This window comes from Conger conger, chromosome 7, assembly GCF_963514075.1.
Source record: "Conger conger chromosome 7, fConCon1.1, whole genome shotgun sequence".
Taxonomy (NCBI): domain Eukaryota; kingdom Metazoa; phylum Chordata; class Actinopteri; order Anguilliformes; family Congridae; genus Conger; species Conger conger.
The window spans coordinates 49,251,079-49,276,864 of record NC_083766.1 but is presented as its reverse complement, the minus strand read 5'-3'; the positions used below and the strand labels follow the sequence as shown (position 1 = coordinate 49,276,864).

Here is a 25,786-nt window from a genome sequence, read left to right as displayed (position 1 = left end):
TATTAGATACACCGCCCACACCCTATCCCTCAGCGGCCCAAAGGAGAGCGACACACCATCTTCAAGCCGTCTCATCTCATGCTCGTCTTCCGTGATTCCAAGGCGCCCGGGTGCTTTTTGTTGTGTGGCAATCTACTAACCCTGCCAAGTCCCTCCCTCTGGAGCAGCAAGCCAATTATGCTACTCCACGTGAGCCGGCCAAACTTGGCTTTTGGCAGGACCGGGAATCGGACCCCGGTCCCCGGTGTGCAACTGCAGCGAACTGCATCCGCAAGTTCGCTGCGTCTTAGCCTGTTGCGCCACCGCGGCCCCACTATTTATTTCATTTTTGGGTTTTTATGAATCCATAAACATTTATTTCTTTATGGATTCATGCTCCCAGTTAATGTGGATTAGGCACACTGAATCACCTTTCATATGCACTCAGAAGAAGAATTGCCGGCAAAACGCATTTCTCAGTTTCATACTTCTCGAAAATGTGTGCTGTTTTCAGTGTTCACAGTGAAACAACTAAGATGCATTTTGATTGTACACCTGCGTCTTTTGAAGAATATATCATCATGACTGACGTGCAATCCTATGGTTTTAATATGAGTGATCAGTGTAATGAGTGATCAGTGTAATGACTGATTAGTGTAATGACTGATCAGTGTAAGCTTTGAACCCCCAGTTGATTTAAAACACATTTCTTCAAAAAGAGCCAATCAAATCACATTCGCCAAATAAACTCTTATTTCACTAGCATTCCTAGCAAGCAAGCATTGTGGACCATAAGAATGTTTAATTCAATGAAAAACATGCACATTTCATCAAACACTGTCACTGTCATGAATGTATGTTATTAGTTTGGTTTACAATTAATATTCCCTCACCACTTTGAAAAAGGAAGGGAGCATTCTATGGTACCACAGAAGGTTTCCACAAAACAGCTGACAGCAGGTGGAATTGGGAGGCTCTCAAACACACATCAAAAGACCAGGATTTCATCCCCCTGTGTTTATGAGGCCCTCTGCCTATTGAACACACTCCAGGAGACTGCAGAACATTTTCCACTGGTTGACAATGGAACCCTTTTGGTGCAGAAAGTTATGTGCTTTGCATTCTGGGGCCATTACTGAGAATTCTGAAGAAATTCAAAGAATGCCTTTATGGACTGGTGTCCAGAGGTGGAAAGCCCAGCGGTCAGAAAGTAAAAGTTTCTTCCACCCATGAACTTTCACCAATTAGCTCTCCCTCCTGGCTGAGGAATTGCCCAAATTATCAAATCCAGGCGATTGGAACAAAATACTGGGGAGGACCTTTACGGTCTGAACCTGGATTTTACACCTCTACTGGTGTCACACCGAAGACCATTATATTTCTTAGCTCACGGCTACCCAACCCTGCTCCTGGAGATCTCCCATCCTGCAGGTTTTCCTTACAACTGTAGTTTAGCATACTACATTCTACTAATTAGCAGCTCAACAAGATCTCCAGTTGTTAAATGAGGTGTGCGTTGTTAGGGTGAGAGTGAAAACCTACAGGATGGTAGACCTCCAGGAGCAGGGAAGGGCAGACCTGCATTGGCTACACAGGCCCTCTACCTCCAACGTCAGTCTGTCTAATGGTATGTGCAACCCTCCTTTCGTCTTCTACTGTCTCTCTGCTTCCATCACCTACCTGCAAGCTTCCCGTTGGGCTGCTCCTTGGGCCCACCTAATCGTCTCTGTGGTAATTCAAGGTCTCCTCCATTTTGTGCCATCTCAGTGGGTGTGTTGAGGGCCAGGGCACCTGGTCACACAAAATGGATGGTGGCACTTAGGGAAAGGTCCTGCTGAAGTGGGCAGGTCTGCGGTTCCTGTGCTCTCACGCTCACCACCACGCTGGAGATTATTCACAAGCCAATCAGCTCTGTGTGTGATCTAACAAATCTATCCGTGAGTTACCGCTCCAGTCACGAAGCCCTCAGGTGTAACCCCTAAGCACACAAGTCTTATGTTTTGCATGGGAATATGTACCAAAACAGGGTGCAAGTCTCAAAACCAGCTACAGTGAGGTCCATATGCATTTGGACAGTGAGGCGGTCTTAAAGGGCTGTCTTTATTCACTGAATTAAAGCGGACTTACTTTGAGGGTATTTGCACCCATATACAGTGAATCGTTTATGAATTACAGCCCTTTCAAATTGTCGCTGTCCAAATACTTACGGACCTTACCGTATTTATTTAACAAGTGGCAGATTGCTTGCTCTATGAATGCAGATAAGGGCGCCAATGGGAAATAATGCTTTTTGCTATCTACTGTATTAGTTCAATATTTAATGGCCATTTTAACGCGGTGCTGTGGGGCTGTTAGTTGGGTATGCACTGAGGGAGATGCTCTGAGCTGATACTGACTTGCTCATTCATATCTGCTGATTGGGAAGCCGATTGGGCTGTTCCAGGAAGGTTGGTTCTTGCGCAAGTACTTTTCTGATAGCTGTGCGACATGTGCGTTCCAGCAAAGTCGTATGAACAGGGAAGGTCTCTAGAATCAACTGTGAAGCACAAAAGTCTAATTTATCTTCACACTAAAATAAATTGTACAATCTGCACTCCAGTTAAGACCAGTGCTGATCTTAGTGCATCACTACCAGAGAGGAAAAAAAATGTTTACAAGTGGCCAAACCAAACACTAAAAAACAAAAAAATAAAAAAACACTATTAAAGTAGTGTATTCTACAAACAAATAAAAAAAATTACAATGAGACCACATAAGTACTTAAAGTTGGCCAAGACACCATGGTGTGTGTGTGTGCATGCACGTCTGCGTGTCTGTGAGTGTGTGTCTGCGTGTATGTGTGCGTGCGCCTGTGTGCGTGCGCCTGTGTGCGTGTGTATACTAATCTCAGTCATGGAAACGGGTTCCTGTTTGGCAACGATACGAGTCAGCCTAGAAAACTGAGATAGCCATTTACCCAACTAAAGACTTTCGGTCTGAAGCCAAACCCTAAATGTCTTGTGGAGCTCGTCTTCCCAGCGTCCCACATGCAGGACGGGAGAGTAGCGGGGGCTGGTTTCCTCAGGCGGGCTGCAGGTCCACTGCGGCGTCCCAGCGGGACCCTGTTCTGGGCTGCCCCGCCACGTGACGCACCCTCTCCTCTCTTGACAGTCACACACGCGGGCAGAAACGCGTCTCGCCGCTTGCTGGAGGAGAGAGGGGTTCGCGCGCTCGTGCAGCGCGCACACGTGACGGGCCCCTCCGTGAGACGCGTCCGGGGGACTCGTTTCCTCCCGTCCGCACATCGCCGCGGCAGCCGGCGTGCAGAACGTCACGGCGTCGGCTTACAGAGGAAGGTCAGGCCCTCCCGGAACATTCTCCCCGACTTCACGCGTTCAAACGACCTCAGGGAGGCAGGCCGGCCAAGTGTAAAAAAAGGGCCCGCTAAAATTAGCGGTGCGAGACCAGTCTTATAAAACCCCCTCCGTCTCAGGAGGGCTGCTATCATAGGAAATGCCTCCAAAACACAGTAAACAGGGGGACAGGGGAGCACAGCAAAACATTTCTGAGAGAGCATTATGGGAGGTGGGAGATCAGAGCTTGAGATTCCCAAGGTGTGTTTGACAAGCCTTGAACTCCATCTCCCATCATCCCCCATTAGATGTCATAATGCATCCCCTCCCCCAACCTTCCACTGGTACTGGACTACTGGACAGTACTCCCCTAGAGGCATGATGGTAGCTAGCTTTGCATCAGTAACCAGCCGAGCCCCATGGGAACCTCCCTCTCCACCAATCAGAGCTGTGCCGAGAGCAGGATTTACACGCACGGTGCAGTCACTGAAAGCTGACCATTCCTGTACTCTACAGCAGCTCTAAGGCCCATTCTCGCTTTGACTTGGACGTACATTTTGACGTTGTGATGAAAACAGCTTGTTGAAGGAAATTCTGCGACCCCCGTAGAAGCATCACGACAGCGCACAGCGAAACCCAGGTGTTCCCTGTCCACCCGAGTCTGAGCGTGTGGATATTAAACGTACGGAAAGGTCAACAGCCAGGCCTACTGGAGAGGACTTAAGGGCTTCAAGATGTTAGCGCTCGTCCCCGGTAACAAATTCCACTGCTAGCGTTTGAAAAATTAATGAATAAATAAAGCCGATGCATGCTTGTCAGCCGACGCGTGTGTCTAGGGACACATGCAAAATTTGAGCAGTAATCTGGCAGTGACACGCTACACAGCGGTGTCAAGTAACATCTGAGGAACCATTCCCTTCAGCACATCCAGCCCATTTTTAATTTCTTCTTTCTCACATAATGAACGGCGAATTAAAAACGGCCGCGAGGCACTAAGGGGAATCGTTTCTCACGTTTCAATTGGTTCAAATGAAGGCAGAAGCGTCTGCGCACACACACACACACACACACACACACACACACACACACACACACACACACACACACACACACACTTCTTCTTCTTCTATCGCGATCACAATCACCATTATGATAATGCAGAGAACAGAAGGTAAGTAGCATTTAAATGGAAATTAAAATGGCGATCGACAGAAGTGGGCGGAAAAAAACACAATGGAGCGAGATGAGGTTACCAGCACAGAGAAAAACCCACTACTGAGCGAGTGGAGCTGTTTAGCCCTTAAAAGTGCCTCCGCTGATGAAAACCCATTAGAAATGCATCAGCCCAAAAAAAGACACAGGTAGAGTCTCTAGAGCAATTCTCATTCACACTGATGACTGAATAATGCCAAAGTTATTTCTGGTGCAACCCCAAAAGAATGGCGATTCTTGGGTGGGTTAGAGTTGGGTTGTTGTGGTGTTCGACAAGTAGCAGCCCACATTAACATAAGATATGTTTTTTTCCCTCCCATATTTTCAGGTGACCCCATCCTCAAATCAGCACACCCAAGATGGGAAATACATTAACCAAATACAAACTCTGAAGGAGGCCTGGTCAAAAATAATCAGAATATGAACGTGAAAGTCCGTTGATTTAAGTGCAAGTTTCAGTTCAGTGGTCGCCCATTTTGGAAAGTGCTTTGAAAACACTTTATCTTCAGAACGGTTTCTTAGATTTCTAAAAGGTTCATCAGTTGTGCTTCTCACCCGTGACAAATAGACCGATCAAATGCCTTCCCACGCAACTTAACAACAGGATAATTCCTGTGCCTGGGCTATTACTTAAACGCATCAGAAATTGTGCTTCTAACCGAGAGAGATGTGCTGCAATTACAGATGGAGTTAGGAGGGCATTAAAACACAGCGTTCAAGCACAAGAGGTCTGTAGGAGTCGGTACCAACCTACACATCGGGATTTGATGGAGAGGTCATTAAAAAGACTACTTACATAACAGCCGGTAATGCGGCTGAATAAGAGTAGTTTAAAAGAGTGTTATGTTTTCATACTGCTGATAATATAATGCAGGCCGGCCTTGTATGGGCTGGCTACATTTTCTACTTTTCAACACTCTGCATACGTTCAGACAAGCTGAAAGTGGAGTGAATTATACCAGTGAAACAAACAACTTGTAGGCTATTCAGAGAAACCTTTGGACCGATACATTTCACACTGGTTAAAATACAGCACTTTAGATCACATCGCAGTGCATCATAATGTATTGCATTACTTGGCTTCTAAATCATTTTACTTTTCTGCTCAGGAAGGAGGGCGCAGAGCCCCCATCAAGGTAATGGCTGTGAATGAAATATTACCCAGAATGACTCACGACTGCCTCTTTCCTGCTCAGCGTGGAAAATGTCCCTGCCAGTGCTTTTGTGGTGAAACTATCAAGCCTCATTGATTTCAATGCAGCCCTACCAGTCTGCTTTTGTGTGAGTGCTTCATTCACACAAAAAACACCCTGCTCGAATGAGATTAAGAAGTTTGGGGAAATGAGCACTAAAAGTGGGTCCTTCTGAAGATGGCGAACAGAAACTTTGTTTAAAAAAAAAAAAAATAAGCACAGGATGATGACTAAGATAGTAACTTCGAAGGCCCCAACAGATTACTAACAAACAGTCAGTCTTGATAACATGTGCGTAAACCAACCTCAAATGCGGAGGAGACAAACAGATTTACGGTAAAACAGAACACAGGACTATAATTTATGCTGTAAACACAGGTTTCAAGCGTAGGGACCTTGATTATAGACCTATCAGTCATCTGTGCTCTCCTGGACATTCAGGCAGAGGAAGACTCAAAACACTTAACCCTTTAAGATGTAAGATCAGAATATGTGATTAAAATGTTCTTCACTGAATTCTACTGGTAATAGAAAGCAAGGCATTAGACTTATAACCAAAAAACCTACTATTAAAACAGGTTAATTCCTGCACAGATAAAAAAATGCAATTATGCCGTTTCAAACAGTTTCTCTAGACGAGCACAGGGCACTGCAAATCTGCAGTAAACTGCTCTAAATATTTGACTCCCAAATACGGAGCTCAGTTTCGATTTTAAAGCAGCACTCTCGGAACACTTTCATAACACTTCTGTTGCACAATGCCAGGCTCAGAGGAGCCCCCCAAAAAAAGAAGGTCATTGCGCAATAACATATCTCTGCACAAACCTTACATTCTGCAACTACACTGCCAAAAAAAACCTCAAAAACCTTGAACTTGACAGCAAACATTGCATAAACTGTCAAGCCACATGTACTTGAGAATTTAAACAGAACAACCTCACAACTAAATTGTATTGGGGCAAAATGACGAAGCGAACAGCCCATACAGCAGAAGGTACTACAACAACAAATTAAGACATGTATAAACCAGAAAATTCCTTCTCTGAGACAAGTTAAAGTGTGGGCAAACTATTGAGCTTCATCACGTCCCCCCCAACAGTCCAAATGTATGTTTAGGTACTGGAGAAGCCTTATTCTGCTCCTTTGCACGTCTCAATATAAAGGTTCATGACACCAAAAGCAGTGTTGAATGTAAAGCCTCACCTCAATGACCCAGGAAGGTTCTGGAGTGCTCCAATATGGACCAGCGCAACACACGGCGACACTGTGCGGTGACCTCACAATGGAGCAGGGAGCCAAAACTGCTGCTGGCCAGAGCTGCTCTGTGTACAAATGCTGCTTCAGTGCAGGCTATGTGTAAGGTAACTGCACAGGGGCACTTCATTACAGTGTGTGTGTATGTGTGTGTGTGTGTGTGTGTGTGGGGAGGGGGGTTGGGGTGGAGTTAAGCACATTGCTAACTCCTTTTCATTCCTCAATCACAGGAGAAAAGAATATCCAATTAAATCACTAAAAATAAAACAATCAGGTCATCGCCTAAAATATACCTATATAGAAATTCTCCCTGGGTTTCTGTATATAAGAAGCTAAGAGAGACTGAATTATTCCTGTGCATAGAACCGTATTAGCAGCAGACTGATTTATGAGACATCCGGTCTAATTTAAAGTTGGGAGTGACGGCCCTGGGGTGATAACTTAGTTTGTAACAGGTCACAGCCCTCAGCTCCTCACCCATATTCTGCCATTTTCATTCTTCCCTTTTTGTCAAGAGGACTGGAAGGCTGTCTTCACTGAAGCATTATCAACACACACACACACACACACAAGTTTTGGCCCATCATGTATGGAGTCAAATGTCTTGACTGCCAAAGTTGGTAGTCGGGACATTCAAATCACTGTGAGAGTGAGGGTGTGTTTAATTGGTATAAAGTAGGGCACAACAAAATCTGATATGGTCTGGGAAAGAACGACAGAATTGGACAAATGACAACACCCAACTCTGGTTAAGTAAAGAAAACAATATTCCTAATCCAGCGTTTAAAGGAAATAAATAAAAGAGAATGCTAAAAAGAACATGTTAATTGACCCCTGTGGACTTTCATTGCATGTTTTGTTTTAATCCTCTAAGGTGTTTTTACCTAACTTTCTTGTTTACCCAGGCTTTTGTATTTATCCCCATTTTCTTTTCCTATTTTCCGGTAAATTGTCTTTGTGACTGCATCTCTAAGTGCTATACAAAAATAAAAATAACTAAAACAGTTTAAAAGGAGGACAGCAGCTATCATGCAATCGTTTCGACTGGGAAAATATTGAACTTGCCAGGATCAATGAACCAAGTTTGAGTAAAGAAAAAAACTAAGTGAACTAAAAAAATAAGTATAGCAGTGTTTATCTCTTTCTATACACGGACCATAATGACCACCACCTTTTCCTGAAAGCCAGTTTGAGCAAGAAGAGAATGAAAATTAGGAAATAACTGCGTTCCACATCACATGCATTGTGAATTCCTTTGCAAAATGAAAATCTCGAAATGGCAGGTGTAACGTTACCTCAGGATAATGCCACATGGCAGAACAGCATCGAAAAGATATTGCCTGGATATCAATGTTTCAACATCTAACGTTACCTAAATGAATTAATTCCAAAATCTATTTCACTCTGTATCCGTGGACAGGTACAAACCGTTTAACGAACTTGGTTAGCAAGACATCAGTCTATGGTTCACTGTATATGCAATGCGTAATTGCGCTATGCAATTCTAGAGATATCTTTAGCTTAACTGGTGGCGCTGACAAGCTCCAAGTGCAACGAATGTCTAACGTTATCCAGCAGTCTAACTGAAAATATCAGTATTTAGGCCATCATTAATAAATAGTGTGCACACGATCCCTGTTGCACTGTCAGATTTACAATTTATACCATAACAGACCGTTTCCATGTCCACTAAAGATTGCCAACTAGCTAGCCAACTCGTTATTAAGCTTGTTCCCTTGCATTTATTTTCATTCCATTTAAAAGATCACTTGTTAACAGGTAGTGCAATGCTCTATTCGGTATTATATTAATATATGTCTATGGCTACAATGTAGCTGGCCCCAACAGAGCACAGTGGGTGCAGCTACCCAACAGTTTTGTGTGCACTGGCATACTCTTACCTTCTCTTTCCACGCTCAGTCACTGACAGTCACTGCAGCGCGCAGAGAGTCGTGTGGCTGTGTTTAGCTTAGCTTAGTTTAGCTATCGATAGCTTGCTTACTCTATCGCATGCTTCCGCTCACGCAGGGCCTTCTCATTGGCTTATACTTGTGATACAAATTGGTCGTCACACGAATCATACGATCGTTTACCGTATGATTCGTGTACACAAATGAAACATGTTCACATTTGTATACCGTAAAAAGAATACAAACATATACGCCTATTATAACAAAATGAAAAATATGAAGAAAAAAAAAAGTTTGCTTCAATTATGATGTCATCACTGCGCGACGATACCACAAGTCAGCGAGTAAGAACAGTAGGGAGGTAAGAGGTATTTACATTCGAATTTTACTGAAAATACGTCGTTTAAATTACTGACATGAATATATATATATCAGTTAAATGGTAGGCCAGTGAAGACCAAAGGGTAATTTACCGAGAAAGGCTATCAAAATGAGGACTTTGTGTTTGCACGCGTTGAGGGGAAAGTTGAGCTCAATCGACGAAATGTGGGTTAAATATTCAACCATTAATGGTTTTATGATAATCGGTTTATTAGCTATTTAAATGGAATGCATGACATTTTCATTTGCAAGAACATGTAGTTATGTCGTGTAGCACTACACATCATTGCTTTACTCTGGGGAAGGATAGAAAGCTATCGTCTTTTTGGAGTGAATTCTGTTTAAAAGCATGAATGAATGAATGAATGAATAAATGTCAGTAAGTATAACTAACATTCATTTGATGGTGATTTTTTTTTTTTTAAGGTGAGTTGAGATTTGGAGTCACTTTAATATTGAACCAGCCCGACTCGTCTTGCCTGTCTGCAACGTAGGCCTAGACCAGTGGTCGGCAACCCTGGTCCTGGAGAGCCGCAGGGTGTGCTGGCTTTCGTTGTTACTTGGCATTAATTGATCAATGAAAGCCGTTGATTACACAGTTAACTCACCTCACTTGGTTTCTTGGGTCTGAATCGGTTGCTTATTTTAAGGTGGAGACGAAAGCCAGCACACCCTGGTTGCCGACCCCTGGCCTAGACGAACTCATTTATATTTTGCCTCGTTTCGACACTGTAAATGTGTTTTGGTACTGAACCAAGCATGTTTTTAAATGTTAAATTTAGATTCACCTGCATACTTCACCGCACGTTGTAATATTGTATCTGTAATTTACTTGGAATGTGTTGCAACTATGTGAATCATAAAAATTAGAGCACAGTGGTACATTGTTGATTTCTGCAATATTAAACTAATTGTTGATTAATTAATGTTTTGTGTGTATTCAAGGTATACTGAAATTTCTTTAAAAAAAAGGAAACATAACTACCCGTATGTAGCTAGATGGATTGTGCTGGTCAGCATAAGGCTCTGCGCAGTCTGAGGTATTGACATCGTTTTCTCGATTGCTAGTTTTTTTTGTGTTGTGGTTGTATAACTGTTGTGGTCATTACATTACATTAAAGTCATTTAGCAGATGCTCTTATACAGAGCGACGTACAATGAAGTGCAAATCAAACCCAGGGACAAGGACGTATAGGACCCTAGAGCAGGGGTCGGCAACCCTGGTCCTGGAGAGCCGCAGGGTGTGCTGGCTTTTATTGTTACTTGGCATTAATTGATCAGTGAAAGCCGTTGATTACACAGTTAACTCACCTCACCTGGTTTCTTGGGTCTGAATCGGTTGCTTATTTTAAGGTGGAAACGAAAGCCAGCACACCCTGCTGCTCTCCAGGACCAGGGTTGCCGACCCCTGCCCTAGAGGAATGTACAATTCCGAGTCCTAGCATGATCAAATAGATACAAACTGAACCCTTGAAGAGTACATCAACTTACCAAGTAGCATACCACGGTTGGCAGCTAGAGTAACCCGAGTAGTACAATAACTATACATAAATGCTATTGAAATCTATGGTCAACTTTGATGCCTCTATTAGTGCTTAAACCTATAACCATCTCCAGCCATGGTACCCAGTCATGTGCTATGGAGGGCCAAGAGTATGTAGGTTTTCATTCCAACCGATCCCTTCACCTGTTGGATTCACTGATTGGTTCCCTCCTGTGTGGTAGGAGGTGCGCTAATTGTTCACATCAGTGTTATCAGATGGTGTAGTGACTGGTTGGAATTAAAAGGTGCATATTCTCGGCCCTCCTTGGCACGATCGGGTACCTCTGACAGCCATCTTCATCCCTTGTCCAGGTGGGCCACAGGGTCTGCTGGTTTGTGCCTTTGCCTTAATATGAGCAAACGATTCATAGCCAAGAAACCAACTTTAATCATCTGCTTTAATTGATCAATTAAGTGCTGAGTAACAGCAAAAGCCAGCAGACCCTGTGGCCTGCCAGGAACAGGAATGAAGATCACTGATCTCATGGTTGACATGGATTTCAGTCTCTGGTATATCAGTGTATTGGTGCTAAACTGAAAGGAAAGAGGCTTCATGTTAACAAGAGATTGTTAAATAACTTGGGATATCATAAAGTCAATGTCATTGCTTCTGGTTTACCACTTATCAATACTGCAGAGGTAGAAAAGTCCTCACCAGTATTTTTGTGCCAATAACTAGGGTTGAAGAAACGTGTGGCAGGACTTTTACCAACTCCTGGACTTTGCACCTGTGCAGTAATGTAATATAGTGAATTGCCTATATGCTGAGCCCACTGAATACTTGTGGCAAGAAATGAGAGCTAACTAGTTTCTGTCGTTTTCTGTAACTTATCTAATTTTCAGCCTTAAAATGGATTCGGTGTCGAATCAGATGGCGATTGGCGTTCTGGCCGGCGTGGGCTGCGGACTGTGTATCGGGTGGCTCCTCCGAGGTCGGCTGGCCCGGCCGGTGAAGGGCCTGATTCCCGCCCCCGGTAACGGAGCAGGAAGCGAGACGAGCGTGATGGGGGAGAGCGGGGAGTTCAAGATGACGCTGGTGGTGCGAAACGACCTGAAGATGGGCAAAGGGAAGGTGGCGGCGCAGTGTTCACACGCGGCCGTCTCCGCGTACAAGCAGGTCCAGCGGAGGAACCCCGACCTGCTCAAGCAGTGGGAGTACTGCGGCCAGCCCAAGGTGGTCGTCAGAGCGCCGGATGAGGAGAGCTTGATCGAGCTGCTAGCCCACGCGAAAGAGCTCGGTCTGCCCATCAGTTTGATTCACGATGCCGGGAGGACCCAAATCGCTCCTGGCTCACGCACTGTGTTGGGTATTGGCCCTGGGCCAGTTCATCTCGTGGACAAAGTCACTGGACACTTAAAACTTTATTAAATTTCTTCTAGTAGCAAAAGTTGATAATGCTCTGGCCACGGTTCATACGGTTGTGGAGTGCATTCCCTTCTAAATGGCTGTAAATGTCAATTTATTTTTTATTGTACTCAGGAGCTTCAAATTAAATTAACATTTTGATTAAAAATCTTCTTTGCACGACAGTAAATAGTTCCAGCTTGATCATTCTGTATTAAGAGGTCTTTCCATCAACTCCAATGCAATGTTAAAATAGGAAATAATTGCAACCTCTTAAGAACATTTATTTGAGAAGAGTTTTGGGGTAGGGGAGATGGTTGTCACACTTTTTACTCACTTGTGACTTACTCAATTTCAGCGCGTCATATAAGAGTAATTTCAACATTAGTGCATCAGTTTAAGTAGTAGTATGTATACCTTTTATCCTCTTGCATGAAAGTTATAAACTCACAAAGACATCCTGTCACTCTGTGCCCGGATGTATTTTTTCCCCAGGTTTTTCACCAACCTTTCATCGCAACATTTTTTCAAGGAGGTAAGGTAAACGACACGTCTTTGATGGAAATCTCTTGATAACATTTCAAATGTGTGGGGATAGACCCTTGTTTTAGGCTATAGATTTGACATGGAAAAATGACATGTCAACCAACCCCAAAGTAAATGTGACAAGCATCCTCAACAGTGCATTTTTGCTAGAATTGTAGCTAGTGACCACATTTTGTAACCTAACGAAAGAAAAACCTATATAAATGATAGCCCTCCCTTCAGTTTTCAATGTTGATAATTGTTTGAAGATTATTTGATAGCATAGAAGAAAAATGCATTGAAATGAGTTGAAATTTTACTTTTTGACCTAAACATTAAACCCCCCCCTCACTTCAGTGATGAATGGCTTATTCATGAAATGAACTTTGATACCGAAGTCTTTGAACAGTGCCTTCTAGTGAGATGTAAGCAGTGTGACAACCATCTCTGGTCTCCCTTAGCGTTGAACACATTTTAACCTGCATTCAACAGGTTCTGTAAAATTTTAACATTGTCTGACCAATAAGGATCCATATTCGAAGCAAATTATGTGTTGCAGTTTATTTTATGCCTAATGCCACACCGCAGTGTCTAATAACATATTATTAGGCAGAAGCGTCTATATGGAGTTTGAGACATTCCAAAAATTGACGACTCAGTTGAGGTTTTTCAGGTTACTATTTTAATCATAACGCTAACAGTTTTTAAATCTGAAACATTTATTTGAGATTCCTTAAACAGCTTTCAGTTGTGATGATCATTTTCTTAGATCACAGGCAATGCAAATACAGTTGCTGATACTCAATTTCATATAAAGCTACCAGTTAAGTTATTGCGAAATTTGATTTGTCCTTTACCCAAGGTTATCAGCATTAATGTGCCCTGTTATCTATTGTCCACATTTGTCATGGTTTAAACTGTATTCACTATACTGTAGACGACTGAGAAATATTATTTGCCTACAATGCCATCCAGTGGCCAGCTATTAAAACTGGGCACAGAGCAGGTTGTTGTGCAGTGGCAAAGGAATATACAGACGTTTTAATGCAACTCTTCTACATGTAGGTATGTTGGCATGAATTCAGGTGTTATACCTGCGCTGCTATTTGCAGGCATTCATCAAATGTGTTATTGCATTAATTTCATTGTTCACACTTCTGCTAAATCCAGCATTTCTGAATTTGAAATGCAAGGGAAAATGGCTCCAGTAAAACTCCAGGCCACAAGGTGAAAGAGCAGTGTTAGATATGTGGCACATAAGCAGGCATTACACAAGACTGTTCTTGACAAACAAGAAGCCTTTATTTTATATTGAAAAGAAGACTGCCATGTCATTTACTGAAATCCAACGTTTATGCACAGTCGTTAAGTGCACATTTAGAATCTTAATGCCTTTCGTTATTGTGTTATATAAGGGGGGGGGGGGGGCTTATGATTGATATTTTAAACACATATGATTTAATACAACCACAAATTTACCACAGTCCTGTAATTTTATTCACAATTTGATCAGAGGGCAAAACCGCGGAAACCAAAACTGGCAGGGCAGCAGGTTATTGGGTTTTTTAAAATTCTCTCTTCTGTACACTCAAAACAGCGACCTAGAACACCACAATATCCAGCATAGACAAACCTCAGCACGAAGGAAGGGGTTAGTAAACACACACAGGTCAGATTTTTTTTTAATATATCCCTCCTCAAATGGAATGGTCCCACACAAAAGCACTGTATACAGTCACACGTGGAGTGAACAAAAAGACACCAACAACTTCTACACAGTTAATTTGGAGAACCTGCATAGGCTGGGGAGGAATAAAATCTCACTTCTTTAAATTTTGTCTGTATGCATTTAAAATAATCTTTTATATAGCTACACAAACCGTGTAGGATATACTGGTATTACGTAGTGTTTCTAGTTGTAGTCATGGAAGCGGCAGTCTTTATGTTCAAATATTACGAACATTGTAGCTTTTTTTTTTTTCTTCTTTTTTTTTTTTTTACTTTTCCTCAATATACAATAATTAAATGCCTTTTACAGACGGACAGAACAAGCTGCTCACATACATCAAAATGAAGAGATCTACATTAGTATCTTCTCACTACAGAGTGCAAATCAGATGCTTCACAAGAGACCTTTTTTTTTTTTTTTAATTAAGAAGAGGACTTGCTCTTCCCACAAGCCCTCTTATGTACACAAACCATTCCCCTTTAAAATAAGACAAAAAAATTATAATAATTCTAGTAAATAATATGGAATGTGGAAAAAAAACAAAATCAAACATTGTGATCCGATCTTTTTTTCTTTTTTCTTTAAACAATAGGAATAAAATGGAGTCCTTCATGACAGCTTTAAAAGGAAAAGAATAAAAAAAGAATACATTTGTATCTGAATCCCCTGTTGTGAGTAGAAGACCGTAATAATGAGCTGGCTGGAGAGCGGAAGGAGAGGTGGATGGATGACGCCGGGCACGGGCGGAGGTGGGGGCGGGTGTCGGGGGGGTCTACATGCTGTAGCCAAAGCCCGGCTGCGGCGGGGGGGCCTGCCCGTACCCGGCGGGCGCCGTGTAGCCGTAGCCGTAGGCCTGCTGGGGCGGGACGGGGACGCTGGGGCCCGCGGTCAGCATCAGCTGGGGTGTGCCTGAGGACACACAGACATGCGTGTAGTCAAGCGGGTCGTGTTGTGTACCAGTCACATTCTATGTCAGGGCTGCCCAACCCTGTTCCTAGAGAGCCACAGTCCTGTGGGGCTTCACACCAACCCTGACAAAGCACACCTCATTCAACAGCTAGATATTTCGCTGAGCTGCTAATTAGTAGAATCCTGTGTGTCAAATTAAGAGTTGAAGTGAAAAGCTACAGGAAGGTACGTATTCGGGTACAGGGTTGGGTAGCCCTGATCTACATGCTCCCATAATTCTTTCACAATGTAGTCAAAACATTCATGAGTTTTCTCCAGTTAGTCTGCGCCTCATCTCTCCAGCACGTACATTTTACAAGTACTAGTCACAGCATGCAGACATACTATTCTACATTACTAATTCCTCTAGTCTGTTCTACTTGTCTGTTTGGGAGTGGTATTGAGATTTTTAAAATGAATAAAAGTTTCAATTACAGCAGACTAACAAAATGTTGCCATGGTCAGTTAAATCAGGGCTGTCAAACTCGTCCTGGAGGGCCGCCGTGTCGGCTGGTTTTCGGTGGGTTTTAGCGAGCGGTATGACTGAGCAATTGAAGTCATCTATTGGCTGAGTCCTCACACCTTGTTCTCAAGGTCTTGGCTGCTGATTGATTGATACCTACAGACACTGTGGCTCTCCAGGACTGGAGTTTGACACCCCTGATTTAAAATGGCAGGCTCAGGAAGGGTACAGGTGCCCTACCGTAGACAATGGGCTGAGTCTCTGTGGCCTGCTCCTCCTCTTTCCTCAGCGACTCGGAGGCATCCAGCTTGTCCACCTGGAAGAAACGGGCGGGGCCGGGGGTTAGCACAGTGCCGCCTGCTGGGAGCTCCAGTCAGAGCGGCTGGAAAAGCCTTCTCGGGCCCCCTCCTTACTGGGCCCTCAAACTCCAGAAATGACCGGCGGATGGGACCATTTCAGCCACGGCAGGATGGATTTTTGGGGGTCAGGGGGTCAGAGGTGAATGCAAAACGCATTTCATTTTTTATTTGCTTATTAGTGAGCGCACTGAGCTGCCCTAACGCTGCACTTTAGGGTCTGATAATGTCTTATTAGGCAAAAGCTTACGGCAACTCAAAAGCCACAGAGTGCGAGAGAGAATGAGAAAGTATTAAGCATAAGATTGGTCAAGGTACAGAAGAAAGATCACCAATGTTTAGGCCATGGTCCCATCCTCAAGCCACCACCTTTAGTTTTTGTTTCTATATTAATATAACCTGTAAATAGGGAACCAAACCCATATGCTATGTGTCAGTGAAATAATTGTCCTATTCTGGTCATTCGCAATATTACTTCTTCTCCACTAGGGGCACTTCTGAGCTGATATTTCAGTCATCTCACCACAGCCCCAAGCTGTTCAAAGCCATTTTTTTGGGAGGGAGAACTGTCAAATGGAGCCAATTCAGCAGCCGCATAGGATATCATGCCTTGGATTTATATTATCTTCAGAAGCACATGAGAGGGAAGTAAATTTGTTAAATATTACAGGAATACACCAAGATTTTAGGAAATGTACCTTTTTTCCGACTTACCCAGACTTAGACAAGCTGTTCGATTTCATTTCCATTTTTGTGCATTCACTAGCTTGGTTTCCATGTTAACATAACATATTAGCTTAGCATAAACACTTGAAGCCTATAGGAGTCAGTAGCCTACCTCCTTCAAAGTCAAGAAACACACATTTGAGCAATTCCGAAGCAGTCTTATAATTTGCCTTGTGTAAACAAGGTATCATGTGTCTTTGAAATGCACGTGCAGTGAAAAAAATGGTAAAAACGAGAGACGTTGTTTTCGGAGAAGTTCCAACGGACGGTTGTAACTATAACCGCCGAATACATGTATCCATCTGTCTTCCGCTGGTTTAGCGCAGTGATCCGCGCTCCAAGGTTATAGTTCTAACCGTCTTAACTTCTCTGAAAACATCGTCTCTGGGTTTTACAATCCTTGTGTAAATTATACCGCTTCGGAGTTGCTGTAAGGTGCATTTCTTCACTTTGAAGGAGGTAGGCTACTGACTCCCATAGGCTTCAAGTCTTTATGCTAAGCTAACACCTTATGTTATGTTAACATGGAAACTGAGCCAGCGAATGCACAAAAATGAAAATCTCGTGTTAAGTCTGGGTAAGTCAGAAAAAGGGTATATTTCCCCAAAATGTTGGTGTATTCCTTTAAAGAGAGAGAAAAATGATAGTATAAGCAAGCAGCAAGACATGCCTTTTGCTAGCAAAGCAGCAGAGATTAACATTATATTTAAATTCATAGAAACCTCACCCTAAAATGTATTTCCTTGATTTAACCCAATATGTGAATGGCCAAGGTTAAAAAAAACGACCAAATTCAAACTGCAAAAGTAACCCTTTGATACGGGTACAGACATATAACAGTACATTTATTCCTATTCGCAACATAATGTCTGAAAACTGGGTTCAGTTCCCTAAATACGTCTTGTTAAACAAATTAGTAAGTTTTGTTAAAAAGGCTCTTTCCACGTGTTTTAGCAAGATGTGGCTTTGTTGTGAAGGGGGGGGAGAAACATGCTAGTTACAGAGTTACTTCACCATATCATGTGTGCATGAAAAAAAGAGAGGCAACAGTCCCCAAGCTAGAAGTGAGAGCAGAAGATGGTCCATACAGCCGCCCCAAGCTTCCAAGAAGCAGACGCAGCCAAAAACTCCAAGCCTCTCAAAAGTGCTCGTCACAGCTATGAAAGGGCATGCTCTCAAACAAAACCAAACCGTTTGGCGTAGTGCAGTTCTGTTACCCGTTTTTCGCACACACACCTTCTGACTACAGGTCAGTGAAGGACACAACTTTTCAGCTCTTGTTCTTGGGTATTAACCGTCATAATGTAAAATGAGGGAATTGAAAGTAGTGGAGAAAAACCCCAAAGCAATACTCAAACAGATAGATTTGACTACAGTTACACTTATTTGTGGCTGAAGTGGCTACATTCCAGATAATGTATTTTATGAATACAATAAATGAATGCTTATTTTTGTAATAATGACATATAATTCTGAAAAGAGCTGTCACCTTCATTAAACCTCTCAAACTTGTGGTAAACATTGTTCCTCGTAGTTTAGTAAGACGGTAAAAAGCAGTCTACAACTGGTTTACAGTCCATTTTTTGAAAATGCCTGTGTTTCTCAGTGAGGAACAGATTTTCAGATGGCTACAGTAACCTCTCCCCCACTGACTCTGGTTTCTGCCCACCTGGGCACCTGGGTTAAGGTTAAGGTGGTGTCCAAGTGGGAAAAACAGGAAAGTTAACCAATGGCAGACTGGCGTGCTGAGGGTTTATTCTCCGTATTAGGGGTGTATTAGTAACCTAGGGGACTAAGGGGTGGATTGCTGTGCCTGCACTAGGTCAGGTCCTCCACGACACACGGAGGCGCTAGTGGAATGTGCCGGTTTTAGAAGCAGTGTAACATGGGAACACTACTCATGCAGGACTCCTCAGGTCTTTAGTCCTTCAGACTAAACAAAACAAAAATAAAGATGGTATATAAGAATCGACTTTCACCTTTTCCTTAATTGCATCAACCTGAAAGGGAAATTCAAAGGCGTAGCTTTAGAAAAATCAAGCTCCATTTTACCAGCATCAAAGAAAAAAGGTGGAAACGAAACACAGGCGCAAGGTTATTCAGAGAGGTGGAAACCATAACCAGAGAGGAAAACAGGACAGGGCAAACAGAAAAAAGATACAGACAGCCACTTTATACAAATGCAGTAACCTACACATTCTGCCTACACTGAACTATACGTAATGAAATAATGACAAGCCTTCGGTTATGGTTCTGGATGAGGTACGGTAGTTTAGTTATGTTGCCTCCAGCAGAACTTATACATTGGTGAGAATTTTACAGTTTCTCAAAAGTATTCAAGACAGAGAAAAAATCCCCACAGGTGCTTTTTACAGCTTTGTTATAGTTCTGTGCAAGTTTTTCCTATGTTCAGTTTCACAGTTCAGGTTTTCTGTTTTGTTCCCCAGAGCACAGCTGGTGCAGGGGGGATTCCGCAGCTGACAACGGACTGCAGGAGCCTGATTGGTCGGGGAAGGCGCTTGTGGTCAGGGTTACCACGGTGACCAAATCCCTCCCTTCCTGGGTAATTGTACAGCCAACTATGCGTCACCCCTCCACACTCCAGACTGAGGGATAGGGCAAGGGCACACCCCTGCTATTGCACAACTGCGTCCATTCGGGATCCAAAAGTTTTTACACTACGTCGTTTCGACAGAAGCTGCGTGGTTCAACACTTGACAAACTTTCAGAGATGTCAGATAAACAGTCAGTTTTGTCTGTATAACGAACGTCCAACTTGAATGTGCGAAGTCAAATGAAATCACTGTGAGTCTACTGCAGCCACAGAGAGATTGTGGACATCTCAAATGTGCAGTAACATGCTAAGCATGCAGTCGGTCATGCTCTCAGCAGGCTACCGTGCAGCGAGCAACTCAACTTACGTGGCGTTTCGTTTAAAAACGCAAAAACAATTCTAGACCGTGATTCGCGGTCAAACGATCTGCTTAAAGCTGAAGGGCACCTTTTTTATAAGCATTATCATTCAAAAACAGTGCACATGAGAAAAAACACTGAATTAAAGTATGCTAAAACACTTCTGTCCACTACTTCAATTACCCAAGAGCACCATCAGCAGTAATATCTTCTGTAGTACGGTATAGCCAACACATGTAGCGTGACAAAATGGAATGCAAAGGTGCGCAACCTGTCAAATCTGTTTACACTACCAAAACGAAACCCGAGATTTTCCTTCATACCATCGTTTTATGACCGTATCATAAATTCTGCCTTATACCACATTTGTATGAAGAAGCAAGCCATCGTTAATAATAACCGACACCAAAGGAACATAAATGGCTGAAGCAGTGCAGCTGGATTCTTGCTCCAGAAATGAAGGTAAAACAGGAAGCAGGTGCTGGAAGGAAAGAGGGCTGGAGGTTAGAGATCGGGCCGTTCAGAAGAGCGGGGAGGCCTGTGCAGACAGAAGAGTCGGGTGAATTTAACCCAGCCAACACAAAACGTACTTGCAACGTTACTGCAATGTTTCATCAAGGTTACAACATTGGCACAACATGGCAGCAACATTGTGAGAACTTTTTGCGTTAACTGGGAAGCTAGTATCAAACTCCAGAGGGGTAAATGAAAAAATAATCACACAGATTTTTGAGCTGCGGTCCTTGGAACGGGAAGGAAATCCAAAAAGAGTGGGGAAACGTCATTCTATCCTTCCATTTCAGTATTAAAACAAGATGTCGCTTCTGAACCTAAAGCAGTGCAACTCAACTCCACGTCCTGCGGGCTGCAGTGTCTGCAGGCATTTGCTCCTACCGTGGGCTACACCACCTGATTTCACTAATTATTTCACCTGCTCAGTTCAGATAATAAGCTAATTCGTAAAATCAGGTGGTGTAGCACACCGTTGAAGCAAAAGCCTGCAGACACTGCAACCCGCAGGACGTGGAGTTGAGTAGCGCTCACCTAACGCCAGCCAGTGCAGCTGGAAGGTGGGCCCGGGACGGACTCTTTCGAGGCGGCCGTACCTTGCTCAGGTACTCCCTCATGACCTGGATGAAGTAGGGCATGGAGAACTCCATGATGTTGTGCCTCCAGGCGGTCTCCAGGACCACGTCGGGCCGCAGCAGGTCGTAGCAGGTGAACAGGCAGGCGGCGAAGCACTCCTTCTTGTCCTCCTGCAGGAACCACTGGAGCAGCTCCTCCGCCAGCTCCGTGTCCTTCGACTCCGACGCGTACTGCATTGCATCCTGGGAAGGGCGACAGTGAGGCAGGAGGCTGAGCGAGGGGAGTCAGGCAGACACAGCAGCAGGACAAGGGTATTTCAGCAATTAGGCACCGGGCGCCAGATGGGAACTCTAGGTGCAGGGATACATCCTGAATGACGTGTGCGTGTCCGCTCCCCCACTGGTTTTATTTTGTACAAGAATATCAAAGCAGTAACCAACTTCACTCAAAGAAAAAATGAGTTTGGCAGCAAAAAAATATTTGGCAGCACTTTACATTTTCTGTAGAACCACAGAACAACACACCACCCACCAATTCTAGCATCTAAATGTATATACATTTATGAACACGTTTGGTCACCATTTATTTATTTATTCATTTTTGGAAGTTCCAGTGTTTCCAAACGTCTGTAGTTAGTACCAATCCTCATAACTCCATGAGAAGATCAGGTTAACTGCAGTTGGGCGCCAGGCTTCTCAGTAAAAGGGTACCTTGTAGAGTTTGTCCTTCTTGCAGAGCTCCACGCTCTGCTTCCAGCGGTTGTTTCCCTTGAAGAGGTAAGCCGCGATTCTCCTGAACTCGATCAGCTCGTGCTTCTCCAGCCGCTGGGCGAGGGAAATGTTATCGAAGTTGTCGTAGGCGTCTATAGACGTCCGCAGAGCCTGGGTGCGGGGCGAGAGAAAGCAGAGAGACGGGTCTGAAACCGGAGCCAAAATGGCCGTGGACATCACCACCCCTATGTGTCTCAGGACATTAGGAGGGAACATTAACGCCGAAGGGTGATACGAACAAGTCTCTAACCTGGTAGTCTTCCTCTGTGATGAAGAGATTGTTAAGTGCTTCATTGACTGACTTGTTGTTGTGATTCTGTACAGATCGCAGGTAAGGCTTAACGAGCGGCAGCTGTTTAACCTGAGGGGAGAAAAAAATTAACAATTCAGTATTAGCAAGTGACCACAGAATCCATTCTGAATCCCTTTCACTTTTATAATAATTTCAACGGGATACAATTATGTGTTTGCTAATGGAGAAGGGAAATCGAAAATATGCTAATTCTAATAAGTCAAATGTATGAAGACAATATAATAAATAACCAGAAATATTTAAAAACTTTACAGGTATCTCCCTGAAAGGCAAAAATCAGAAAGGTTACCTTGGAGAAGAAGTTGACTGCACGGGAATGGTCGAGCCGGGGAGACAGCACGATGAGCAGGTCATTCAGTAACAAGGGCTTGAACTCCAAATAAAACTGGATTGCTTTGTAATACAGCTCCACATTGGCCACCTATACGTGAAAAGGGGAGAGAAGAAAAAAAAACAAACATAAAAAGGACACTTTAAAACCGCCACTTACGAGGTGAGAAGTCACAATGAACTTGCAGGTGCGGGGCGAGTCCAAAAGGAATCGGTTACATGACGACAAACGCTCGATATTTGATGATGACCGAGGGAAAGGGCACCACGGTACCTTGGTGATAATGTCTTTGAACTGCCCCTCCTTCCAGGCGTCTGTGGGGTGGTTCATCATGGTGATGATGGCGTTGTCGTACTCCTCGTACTTGTCGTAGAGGAACACCAGCTCTGCCCATAGGTGGGCCTGCTCTGCAGCCCTCAGAACCTGGATTGGTCACATTGAAATATATACAGTTTTCCATCTTCTCCAAAATTTGCTTGGCTGCACGCCAATGATTTCCCTATGCGGGAAAAGCCCTGTGTTCTGCCAGTTTGACCACCCTTAGCGGCCCGGGCCCCTACCTTTGGGATGTTGACTCGGGACCAGAAGAGCTCCAGGTGCTCCCTCATCTTCTGGGGCTTGAATTTGGAGTAGAGGATGGCCAGCTCCGTGAACATGCCCATGTGCGCCCGCTCCAGCCCCAGAGCGGCCTCCAGCATGGTGATGAGCTCCTCGAAGTATCCGCGGTCCTGAAAGGGAGACCACAGGCTCCGGTCAGAGGGAAGCTCCACGGGCCCCTCACACCGAGGGAAGACTTGGGATATCACTGCACACGCTTTCAGGACTGCCTCATACAAACTCAGAAATTGGTTTTAACCCAACTGCTTTTAAATTCTACGCCCCTCATACCTGGAATGAAGTGCAAGAAACGTTATTTTGAAGCCCTGGGAGATTTTAGATCTTGAATCTAGTTAATTGAGATTGTACGCATTTGAAGCGATGCCTGATATAATTTCTTCTCACATTTCTTACATTCATTTATTTTTCTTTGTGTCACCAAGTTATGCTATAAATACTATGACTAAATGTGACGAGGATTGAGGTCACGGGGGTCACGGGGTCACGCTTGCCTGGTAGTAGTTGATCAGCTCCTCCAGCTCGTCGGCGTGGACCACGATGTGAAGGCCGCACATCTGGGCCAGGCGGAACTCCTTCCCATCCACACAGGCGAAGCACACCTGCACACAGAAAACAGGTCACCTTAAAATAACCATGCGCAAGGTATGTAAAGTCAATATGAGGTGATTTAGAAGGCAAACTTCCTCTTCCGGGTGGACATTAAGGTCATTCTATTGTAATGGACTGCAGCTAATCCTTATGAAATTTGTCAATAAGCAATTGCAATAGACCGAGCCCATAAGGTACAGATTGTGTGTGCAGCAAGTGATCATGTCCACAGGTGCAATGGGCAATATGGGCACAGAGCAGATCATGTAGGTCTGTAAATATGAACGTGCAGAATGCATACAAAGCATTTATGAACATTGATACACAGTTCCCGTCAATTCATTCCATGCTATTCTAATGGCCTGCTGCCCATTCTTTTGACATTGTCATGAAGAAACATATTGCAAGGTTGAGAAAGGGTGGTGGTGGAAAGGGTGGGGGATGGCAAGGCAGACGAAAAGGTGGAGCAGGGTAAGGTGGAGGATAAGGTGATGTAAAGGGTGGAGCATGGTAAGGTGGAGTAAAGGGTAGTGTAAAGGGTGGATCAGGGTAAGGTGGAGTAAAGGGTGGTGTAAAGGGTGGATCAGGGTAAGGTGGTGTAAAGGGTGGAGCAGGGTAGGGTGGAGCATGGTAAGGTGGAGTAAAGGGTAGTGTAAAGGGTGGATCAGGGTACGGTGGAGTAAAGGGTGGAGTAAAGGGTGGAGCAGGATAAGGAGGAGGTAAGGGCATGCGAGAGAGCGGGTCTCTGACCTCCTTCCATGTGCGGGTGCTGTTGGCCTTGCGCGCCCCGTCCACAGCGGCCTGGTACTCGCCCAGGTGCACGAGGGTGGAGGCCAAACGCCCGAAGTTGGAGACGTTGTTGTACAGTAACTTTGCGGCGTCATACATCTTCTCATCGTAGCACCGGTCACCCACCTTGGAAGAGAAAGGGAAATATTTTACAAGATATCCCAAATATTTCATATATTATCCAAAAATCTTCATACAGCACCTCCAATATTTTATACAGTATCCCAAACATTTCTCAATTAAGTTAAAATTGTAAATGAAATAATTCCGTGTATGAGAAATCACTTTGTATGGCCTCACTGCACATGACACGGTTATGTCACATGCAGGGATGTGTCACGCGATGTCATCGTTATGCGTGGCGCACGGCGGTGACCTACTTGCTGGATGTGGGCGTTGTTGGGCCCGTTGATGAACTCCTCCAGCTCCGCCAGGCGGTTGGTTTTGGCCAGGGCGAAGATGAGCTCCGTCTCCACGTACGACTCCCGGGCCTTCTTCCGCGCCATCTGCAGGAACTTCACCAGGTCCTCCCAGTTTCCTGGCAGAGAGACAGTCGGCAAGGTGACATCAGGCACACGGCTACGCCAAGAGGGAGAGCAAGTCAGAAATCTAATTTTTATTTACACAGCACTTTTTATAGGGAACTCGCAAAGATGTTTCACAGATGAACAGAAGGACAATTTGGCAAAAAAACAGGCCTGAACTCCCAGGAAGCAAGCGAGGTAAAAACTAAAGCTCCCCAGTGGGAAAAAGAAACGGTGGCAAGAAATATCTTGGGAAAAACTGGCTACAGGCCTTCCTGAACCAGATATGCCTCTTATCACCAGATAACTCACATATAGGATTATGAACGCATAACATTGTATTGGTAAGTGTAGCCCCCCCCCGCGTGTGCAATGCTGCTCCAGCCATAGGGCTGTGCATGGAGCCCCGGAGCTCTGGCCCCTTACCGCTCTGGTCAGCCGCCTGCACCACCTCCATGTACGAGGACGGGTCGTCGGCCTTGATGTAGGAGTCGATGGCCTCCTTCACCAGGCCCTTCTGCAGCTGCGCCTTGGCCAGCTGGCTCCACACCGCCGGCTCGTTGCAGCGCTCGGCGAACTCGTAGGCGCGGTCCAGGTTCCCGATGTGCTCGATCAGCACCTACGGCACGGCGGGACGTTAGGCGGAGGCCAGATGAGACGAAAGCGGTTACCCCTAAACCTGAGTCCGGTTCCCTTACCTGCACTGCAGACGTGTTGACGTCGAACTTGCGGAAGATGGCGAAGGCCTCCTCGAAGAGCTCGTTGCTGATGGCGATGTTGGCAATGTCGGGGGCGTCGTAGTTGTCCAGGCGGTTGATGTACTCCATGACGCGCGTCCGGTCCGCTTTGATGGCCGTGAGGATCAGGAGGTTCTGCAGGTTTCTGGAGGAAGAACACAGCCCTCAGCACTGCAGTATACAAACAAGTCTTTCAATACAACACCTTATCCATATCTGGA

The 25,786-nt window shown here is 44.5% G+C and overlaps 3 protein-coding genes across 20 annotated transcripts in view; 1 reads left to right on the top strand and 2 right to left on the bottom strand.

The window, feature by feature from the left end:
• The window catches only part of LOC133134082 (vacuole membrane protein 1-like), a 73,474-nt gene extending 62,568 nt beyond the window's left edge, over window positions 1-10,906 (bottom strand). For 2 of the 4 annotated variants that reach the window (XM_061250482.1, XM_061250484.1), the window contains exons 1-2: window positions 10,753-10,905; window positions 1,660-1,770 (exon numbers count right to left, since the gene is read on the bottom strand). In XM_061250482.1, the coding sequence (XP_061106466.1) occupies window positions 1,660-1,770; window positions 10,753-10,810 (169 nt within the window). In that variant the 5' untranslated portion in view covers window positions 10,811-10,905. Of the gene's footprint in view, window positions 1-1,659; window positions 1,771-8,871; window positions 8,940-10,752 lie in introns of those variants that run through there. The other 2 variants (XM_061250481.1, XM_061250483.1) reach the window with 2 other exon arrangements.
• ptrh2 (peptidyl-tRNA hydrolase 2) lies at window positions 9,071-12,339 on the top strand. 12 transcript variants are annotated; one of them, XM_061250488.1, is made up of 3 exons: window positions 9,206-9,241; window positions 10,207-10,301; window positions 11,648-12,339. In XM_061250488.1, the coding sequence occupies exons 2-3, from the start codon at window positions 10,261-10,263 to the stop codon at window positions 12,171-12,173; spliced, it is 567 nt and encodes a 188-aa protein (XP_061106472.1). In that variant the 5' UTR covers window positions 9,206-9,241; window positions 10,207-10,260; the 3' UTR covers window positions 12,174-12,339. The 12 variants fall into 12 exon arrangements, with proteins under 12 accessions (XP_061106469.1, XP_061106478.1, XP_061106472.1 ...); XM_061250490.1 differs by having other exon boundaries at window positions 9,232-9,248; XM_061250491.1 differs by lacking the exon at window positions 9,206-9,241 and adding an exon at window positions 9,406-9,426.
• A 1,613-nt stretch (window positions 12,340-13,952) lies between these two features.
• cltca (clathrin, heavy chain a (Hc)) overlaps window positions 13,953-25,786 on the bottom strand; it is a 48,401-nt gene continuing 36,567 nt past the window's right edge. Inside the window, exons 20-34 of one of the 4 annotated variants that reach the window (XM_061250273.1) lie at window positions 25,527-25,710; window positions 25,255-25,447; window positions 24,685-24,842; window positions 24,266-24,430; window positions 23,419-23,526; window positions 22,870-23,037; window positions 22,583-22,732; window positions 22,268-22,399; window positions 21,916-22,026; window positions 21,606-21,776; window positions 20,916-21,137; window positions 18,876-18,896; window positions 16,055-16,130; window positions 15,238-15,312; window positions 13,953-15,139 (exon numbers count right to left, since the gene is read on the bottom strand). In XM_061250273.1, the coding sequence (XP_061106257.1) occupies window positions 15,024-15,139; window positions 15,238-15,312; window positions 16,055-16,130; window positions 18,876-18,896; window positions 20,916-21,137; window positions 21,606-21,776; window positions 21,916-22,026; window positions 22,268-22,399; window positions 22,583-22,732; window positions 22,870-23,037; window positions 23,419-23,526; window positions 24,266-24,430; window positions 24,685-24,842; window positions 25,255-25,447; window positions 25,527-25,710 (2,050 nt within the window). In that variant the 3' untranslated portion in view covers window positions 13,953-15,023. Of the gene's footprint in view, window positions 15,313-16,054; window positions 16,131-18,875; window positions 18,897-20,915; window positions 21,138-21,605; window positions 21,777-21,915; window positions 22,027-22,267; window positions 22,400-22,582; window positions 22,733-22,869; window positions 23,038-23,418; window positions 23,527-24,265; window positions 24,431-24,684; window positions 24,843-25,254; window positions 25,448-25,526; window positions 25,711-25,786 lie in introns of all 4 variants that reach the window. The other 3 variants (XM_061250276.1, XM_061250274.1, XM_061250277.1) reach the window with 3 other exon arrangements.